Genomic DNA, 8,057 nt, shown 5'->3' with positions numbered 1-8,057 from the left:
TGGGCGTGTGAACTCTTCTCGTAGGCAAATTTCCTGTAGACCCATAGAGGTATTTTTTACCGTTTACAACACCTTGCCAAGAATCCAATATATCATGTCAGAACGAAGCACATCAACGTACGATACCATTTCATACGCTCGCTGATTGAGGACGGGAATTTATAGGTAGAGAAGATTTTGGGGAGTCAAAATCCTGCGGATATGTTGACAAAAGCAGTGACCATCAAGAAACTAGAGTTGTACGCAACTTCAATTGTCCTTCACGCGTTGGAGATGAAGACGGAGCCACACCAGGAGGATCGGCGGGATCGTCGGATTGATAATGATTGAAGAATGGGTTTTTCTTTTCCATGTAGGAGAAGATGCTTGCGAAGAAGTCAGAAGTTCCGGGAGAACTTGTTGATGGCGTTTTTGTCTCCAAATGGGAGATTGTTAGTCTAAGTGTGTAGACCCAAAGCTGAATTAAAAAATGAAGAAAACAGAATTGACGTGGGTCGGTCGACCGACGAGGTGGATCCGGTCGACCGCGACGCCTGCAGGAAACTTAGAAGAAATCCTCACTCCGTCTGGTCGACCGCGAGAGCTGTTCCGGTCGATCGCGAACGTGCACCAAAATCCTGTAGGAAGTTGGTGCTCTGGCCGGTCGACCGCAGGACGTGACCGGGTTGACCGAAGTCGGGTTTTCCTGTTTCCAAATTTATTCAGGATTCTATTTTGATCTGGGATCCTATATATGCCTAAACGTTTTAGGGTTATTAGAACACGTGAAAAAGAGGGTTTTGAGAGGATTATTTTAGAGAGATCTCAGAGAGATAAAAACCTATTTGTGGGCATTGTAATCTTCTTCAATTAATCAAAGAATTGTGTGGTGTGGCTCCGGAGGACGTAGGCACATTGCTGAACCTCGTTAAATATGGTGTGTTCTTTCTTGTTTACTTTCCTGTAAGTTTTATCTATTATTTACGGTGATTTTCCTACTTTCCTACTCTAAAAACCAAGGTCCGGAAGGGCATAGATTCGATTTGATTATTTCAAATCCCCAACAGAACATAGGGATGTGAGATGGGACCCACACACCTTAGTTTTACGGGGATCAAACTCCGGATTTTTGACCCGAGGGATTCTCATACATTGCCAAGGTTTCCATTGTATTACAAATAAAGAGAACGTACTAACTGGACTGAAGAGTCTATAAGATGACAAAAGCAGTGGCGACAACATAACAAAAGAAATTCAATATTGGCATGCAAAGTCCACGGATAAAAAAAGAGCTGATCATTTTCTATGTTACTTGCTGCTCAAGGATTTGAATCCCAATCCTTTATGTCAGCAAGAAATCAACTCCAAGTTGCTATATATACAAATGTAACTAACATCTTTTCATACCTGCAAAAAGAATGGCAACATCAAAAATTGTAGGAGAGGATGTGAAACTATTAGGACACTGGGCAAGCATTTTTGTGGTAAGAGCACGGATTGCTCTTAATCTCAAAGGGGTTTCCTATGAGTTCCTTGAAGAAGAAATAGGGAGCAAAGCAGAGCTAGTGAAGAGTGAGCTGCTTTTAGAGTCAAACCCTGTATACAAGAAGATCCCAGTGCTCATTCATGGTGGAAAGCCTATATGCGAGTCTTTGATCATTGTTCAGTATATTGATGAAGCTTGGGACAGGAGAGGACCATCCATTCTTCCCTATGATCCCCATGATCGAGCCCTTGCTCGATTTTGGGCGGTCTACGTCGATGAGGTAAAGAAAAGATTTCCGAGTTTTGTCATGTTCATTGAAAACAAATTTCATTTAGTTCATAAATAGAAATCCTATTAAAGTTTGAGTTGATTTCAGGTAACAATATATCAAGGTAATGTTTATTCATAATATTTCTTTTTATGTAAGAAAATTAATAAATCATTTGGTAGGCTCTGTCCGCTGGTTAGTTTATACGTCAATAACTGTTTATACTTGAATCAGTATAAAATAAGGGGTAATTAGAACTTAAATACCTTGTAGTTCCCTACCTTTGCACAAATCTCTAAGCTCTTCTCACATTAATCTAATTCAAGGATAGACAGTCTTTTCTGCGTTACTGATCAAGTGCACAAAAAGAACTAGATAGTTTCTTCATAAACTCTGAAGTAAACTAATATTTCTGCATAACCACTTTATCCCATAAGTAAAAACTTCCATTTTCTGCATAACCACTTTATCCCATAAGTAAAAACTTCCATGGAATAATTCTCAGTTTATTACCCAGTGGATTGTTTCCTTTTTCACGATGCTGAGAGCAAACACTGAAGAAACCAAGACTGAAGCAACAGAGAAAACCATCACAGGCCTGCGCAATTTAGAGGAAGCATTCACAAAATGCAGCAAAGGGAAGCAATTCTTCGGAGGAGACGCCATTGGCTACCTCGACATCGCTCTCGGCTGCAACCTGGGTTGGATCAAAGCAGCTCCAGAGTTGAGCAGCGTCGAGCTTCTTGATGCCACAAAGACTCCGAAGCTAGCAGCATGGGCGGAGCAGTTCTGGGCCCAGGATGCAGTGAAGGGAGTGCTGCCGGATGCTTCAAAGTTTGTGGAATTTGCTAATATGATCCGGGCTCGAAAAACAGCATAGGGAATAGAACTATGTACGATGCAATGTCTTGATTCTAAATAAGTTACAAAGACATGATATATTTGTTAAGTACTACTTTGCAATAAAAATTTTCTTCAATACTGCACGGTGCCTTTTCGTTGCAAGACAACCTGTAGGGTGTTTTTAGAGGCTCTCGCAAACAAGACTACTGCAAGTTTAACTCAAAAGTAGATATACCAATTCCATGTGGAGGTAAATTGTGGTAATAGTGTCAATTTTTCATAATGTACTCTCCCTGGATATCATCTACAACATAACTGATCTCCGTGCCAAGAAACACTAGGTATCTGTAGGCGTCAAAAATTACCTATAGGTTCTCGCACTTAGTTCAAAACAGAGAGAAGATGATGAATGCTATTATCCGAGTCAGAGATGATTATCCAAGTCAAAGAGGATCATTCAATACTGTAAAAATAAGCGAAGGAACGCACGTAAAACGTCAAAACGTGTGAAACAACGAAGCAAATACAATCAGGAGGACTCTAGAGTGACCTGCACAAAGAAGTAAAATTTTGACCATGATGAGATTTGAATCCAAAAAATATCAAAAGGAAAAAGTTGTAGCTCTCTTTGTTAACTTGCCAACGCATTTTTAATCATTTCATTCCGAGATTGGACGAGAAAATTAAAGCCAAAAATACCGAAGACAATATAAACTATCTCGGAAAATCCGAGTCACCTCAAAGTGACTCGAAAATTCCGAGTCACTTCGGAGTGACTCACGCCCAGGTCAGCTCCCAACGTGTTTTCTAATAAGATTGACATATAGAACTCCTTAGGGTCATTCATAAACATGTGTGGTTATCCTAAACATGTGGAAGCTGTTACACAACCGAAAACCCACATAAACGGATAATAACGGTTGTTCTTCGATCCTATCTACAAACACGATATTTAAAATCTATAAATACACCCCTAACACCCTCATAAGGACAGATCTGAAGGGAGCCACAGATTTTAGAGGAGCTAGGGCGAGGTTCTGACGAATTTGAGAGAGGCTAGCGAGATCTTGGCGAATTCCTATGCGTAAAGAGTGGATTTCAAGAGATCTGAAGTCCGTTCCACCTTTCCTCCAGATCAAACTTGATTTTGATTTCGAGAAGAGTAGTAATCTCGCTTGGTCGAGATTATTTACTTTTACGAATACTTCCTTTATGAAGCAAGAGCATTGAATTTTAATTCTGTCAATCGGATCTGATCTGTGATGGTCCACGAGCTAACGCGTCCCCGGTACAGGCAAAGATCCCACGCAAGCAGCGGGTGATAAACGTCCTCTGCGTGTGTTTGAAGATAGTTGTATTTTCTTATTTTATTTGTGTAAGTGAGTAGTCTTATAAAAAGATTAACTCTTTTGAATTCATTCTAATCGATAAACAATTGTAATGGATTCTACAAATAAACCAACTTTCGACACGAACACCTGAGTCATCAGATCTGAAGACCAATGAACCTTCTTGAGGGAAGTGGCCTTCCTACGCTTGCAAGAAGAGGAATATCTGAAGGAGAAGGAGGAGATGTACTCCTCAAACTTCTGCTGGTCGAACTCGTATTCGACCTCTTCATGCACACGGATCTTGATCAATGACTACGACACGACAGCCTCGACAGCGAGGTTCTTAGCTCCCACTATGGTCGCCAGCGTGTTCGCATTGAAAATCGGTTTTATTACAAAATTTTTTTATATTCTATCTCCAGATGCAAAAGAAACTGAAAGTGGGATCTCCACTTTGAGAATCTTAGAAGGTGAAACTAAAAGTGAGATCTCCACTCCAAGAATCAAAAAGATCTAGATAACCCTAACTTTTATAGGATTGGTCACCCAATCTGAGTATGAATTTCTCATTTATCGAGATGAAAATCTAATTTTGGTCCTAACTGTAAAAGGTTTGACCAAGTGGGAGCTTGAGATAACCCTAACTTTTATAGGTTTAATCGTTCAAATTGGGTGGAGGCCTTTCGTTTATCAAAAGGGAATTCCAGTTTTGAAAGTGGACCTCTTGTTCATTGAAGGAATCGAGAGGGGACTTTGGTTTTGGTCCTAACTATAGGAAGGTTTGACCAAGAAACAGCAGGAGTGAAGATACAAATAACAGTGGGAATGTTGACTTGTACAAATTACTCAGTGGGGGTTTTCGGTGTCAAGTGACAAGGACTTAACATGAAGAGGGAGGTGTCGTGCTAGACCCTAACAGTGAGAATGTTAAAGGCTTGGACACTATGGGAGTTCGGGTGGATTCAAACACGAAGAATTTTGGTGGACCCACCGTCATTTGGTTTGATTGGTAAGCGATTTTATGGTGGAGGATCTTGAGTCATTAAGCACTCCACAATTTAACTGTGGGGGTTTCGTGAGTAAAGATTGACTAGATTAAGTCATTGAATCTCATCTTAACGAAAGAATGCTCTGAAAGTCACAGTAGGGGGTTTTTTAATTATCTTGGAAATGATTAAATAGCAACAGTGGGAGGTTTTTAATCATTTTTTATCATGATTAAGAATAAATTATTCTGATGACCGGTTTTCACCTTGAATGGTCAGCTGGTCTCGGGTTATCCTTAAGAATATTATGAATAACATTCTTTAGGAACATCCCGTTGAAAATAAGGGAAACAGTTTATCCTCTTATACCCATTGGAGGTGGGGGAAGTAGTTTAACCTCGTATATCCTGTCGGAGGAATGGTGCCATCCTCATTTTGCTTGTTTTTCCATTATGATGCCGGCGTCAACCAGGGCTTGGATTCTGTCTTTGAGAGTGAAGCAAGTCTTGGTGGGATGGTGGATCCTCCTATAATATGCACAATACTTTGGATCCAAAGTATTATTAGCTTCCTCCTAATTTATAACCGGTGGCAGCGTGATTTTGTCGTTAGCGAGGAGGTATTTTAAAATTATTGGAACTTCATCATCTTTGAAAGAGTATTCTTTCTAGAATCTCGGATTAGGAGTCCTTTGTTGCTTCCGAGGTTGCCGTTGTAACATTTGATTTACATCGACAGCAGTTTCAGGTGTCTTAACTGTCGATTGTTCTCCCTTGAGCTTCTTTCTTTTAAGGAAGCACTCAACTTGTTCTCCATATAGTTTTAATTCCTTCCACGTGATTGAGGGGACAACCCCCACAACCATGAGGACATCGAGGGAGAGATTTTTATGGTAGGTCTGGAATATGAACTCCTCTGTGATCGGATCTTGGTAGTTCATCGCCTTGCCTTGGAAGCGTTTGATGAATGTGTCCACTGATTCTCCGTCTTCTTGCTTCTCATATAGAAGAGCTCCAATTAACATTTCAGTGTCATCATCAAAGAAATTATTGAGGAATGAGCTTTCCATATCATCCCAACAGTTGATGCTCACTGACTTGAGAGGTCGATACTAATCGAAGGCGTCCCCACGAAGGGTGCCTACGAATGACCAGACCATCAAGGGTCGTTGCTGGAAATTACTCTAAGATGAAATTGAAATAGATCAAGTGTTGAGTGGATGAGCCTCTCCCGCTGCATCCTCTCTGTCCTTGAATTCGTGTATAAGAAAGTATTTATAGAGATAGGGGCCCCTAACTGTTGAAACGGAAGCAAAATAACCAACCCGCTGCATCCTCTTTGGGCGCGTTAGTCACTGCTGGTGCGGCCTTTAGCGCGTCAGAGTGTACTGTCACGGCTGACGGGGCCGCTCCACCCATGTTCGTAACTGCTTATAGTTGTATTAGTACACGTTTTCTGCAAGTAGTGGGCGTATTTTCTGGGTATAACTACTCCTCCACATCACTACATGTTCTTTCTCAGTTATAGACCCACGTAGACCCCACTACGATGCCAAAACCGTCAGCAAATCACACAAAGATACCACGTGAATACTCACGCCACCCTCAACTACCGCGCATATGCACGCTACACTCGACTGTCGCGCATATGCGCGTCAGTATTCACTGCCACGTCTATGCGCGTCAGCGATGACTGCCACGCTCGCATAAGTCCGTGTACTTTGTTGCGAGTGTTCATATTGTTGTTCCACATGTTCTTTTGCTTCTTATGGCTTTGGATGACCTATTCTAACCTAGATAATGACATTTATTGTCTTCTCTTTGTCTTGAGCTGTATTTGGATATCTATAAGCATTTTTAGACGTCTACAGACACCTAATCTCAGGGTTGTCGTCCAGCCTCAAGACTGCTAAAGACCTAGTCAACTTCCAAAAATTCTAGGCATTTAACTCCTTAGTCGAATTCTAAGCCCTTGGTATATTTTCAAGAATAAACCCAAGGCACCAACCCTATGGTCGACTCCTACAGTCACCTCTCGACCATATGGGGATATCGAAGATCTAGGTACCTACGTAAGACCAAGGCACACAACCTTAGGGTTGTCATCCATCCTCAAGGCTGCCAAAGACCTAGTCAACTTCCAAAAGTTATATGCATTCAACTCCTCAGTCGAATTCTAATCCCTTGGTACCTTTTCAGGAATAAACCCAAGTCACCAACCCTATGGTCGACTCCTACAGTCGCCTCTCGAACATATGATGATATCGAAAACCTAGGCTCCTACGCAAGACCTAGGCACCCAACCTCAGGGTTGTCATTCTGCCAAAAGATCTTCATGTTAGTTGTCATTCTGCCAAAAGATCTTCATGTCATTCTACATAAGCCTAAAGTGCAATTTTTGAATGCTTGGATGATCACTCCTGGACACACAAATTTGAACGCCCAATAGCTAAGTTTTATCAAGTCTCTCAGCCAATATAAGGCGTTAGGTGGATCAGTCATCTCGACCCCCTAATATATGGATCGACACATTAAGATTGACTCGCCCCAGCTAATATTTAGCTCTCTTAATAAGAACAATGCTATAGATTATTCAAGCTAAAACAGAAGCAAAGAGCACATGAAGGCAAAATCCAGAATGGAAATAAAGTTGATTTTCATTCAGAAGAAACTTCATTACAAGCTCTCTAAAAAAAAAAGAACAACAAAAGAAGAAACGAGTCCTCAGAGCTCTTGGCCAGACCCGGGAGTAAGGCTCGGTGGCCTCCTGTCGGCAGTAGTAGCAGAGGTTTCCCCAGGAGTCTCGATAGTCACGGCGTCGTCCCATGGTTCATCCTCATTATTACTTACTGTCAAATCCAACCACCCTCCACTCCTCTCAACGTCTCTCAAGAGATCAAGACAGCAAGAGACGCGGGAAGGATAGAAGCAGTCGGGAGAAGGATGAGAATGGGAAGGTACCAGCGAAGCAAAGTAGTCGACTCCAGCCTTGCATGCTAAAGCCACCTCCATTCGACCAATGACACCATGGCGCCATTCATAAACTACTTTCTTCCTGTACTGATCTGAGTCCAGGCGAGCAAGCTTATCCTCCAAATCCTTAACAATTGTCTCGGATGCTTGGTTCTTTGACTACTACTCCTCAAGATCCCTCCTCAACTTCTC

At 41.7% G+C, this 8,057-nt stretch overlaps 1 protein-coding gene across 2 annotated transcripts; it reads left to right on the top strand.

Annotated features, from left to right (window-relative positions):
• LOC109826347 (glutathione S-transferase U17-like) lies at window positions 1,321-2,714 on the top strand. Of its 2 annotated transcripts, none has more exons than XM_020393371.1 (2): window positions 1,321-1,745; window positions 2,251-2,714. In XM_020393371.1, exons 1-2 carry the CDS (start codon window positions 1,398-1,400, stop codon window positions 2,611-2,613), a joined length of 711 nt encoding a protein of 236 aa, XP_020248960.1. In that variant the 5' UTR covers window positions 1,321-1,397; the 3' UTR covers window positions 2,614-2,714. The 2 variants fall into 2 exon arrangements, with proteins under 2 accessions (XP_020248960.1, XP_020248959.1); XM_020393370.1 differs by having other exon boundaries at window positions 2,239-2,714.

The sequence above is a fragment of the Asparagus officinalis genome, chromosome 10, assembly GCF_001876935.1.
Source record: "Asparagus officinalis chromosome 10, Aspof.V1, whole genome shotgun sequence".
Classification (NCBI taxonomy): Eukaryota; Viridiplantae; Streptophyta; class Magnoliopsida; order Asparagales; family Asparagaceae; genus Asparagus; species Asparagus officinalis.
This window is presented reverse-complemented; position numbering and strand designations above follow the sequence as displayed.

Excerpts from the sequence above, each read along its gene's own strand:
- LOC109826347 (XM_020393370.1), top strand. The coding sequence starts at position 1,398 with ATGGCAACATCAAAAATTGTAGGAGAGGATGTGAAACTATTAGGACAC. Across the intron at positions 1,746-2,238 it reads GGGCGGTCTACGTCGATGAG|TTTATTACCCAGTGGATTGT; the intron begins GTAAAGAAAAGA and ends AATAATTCTCAG.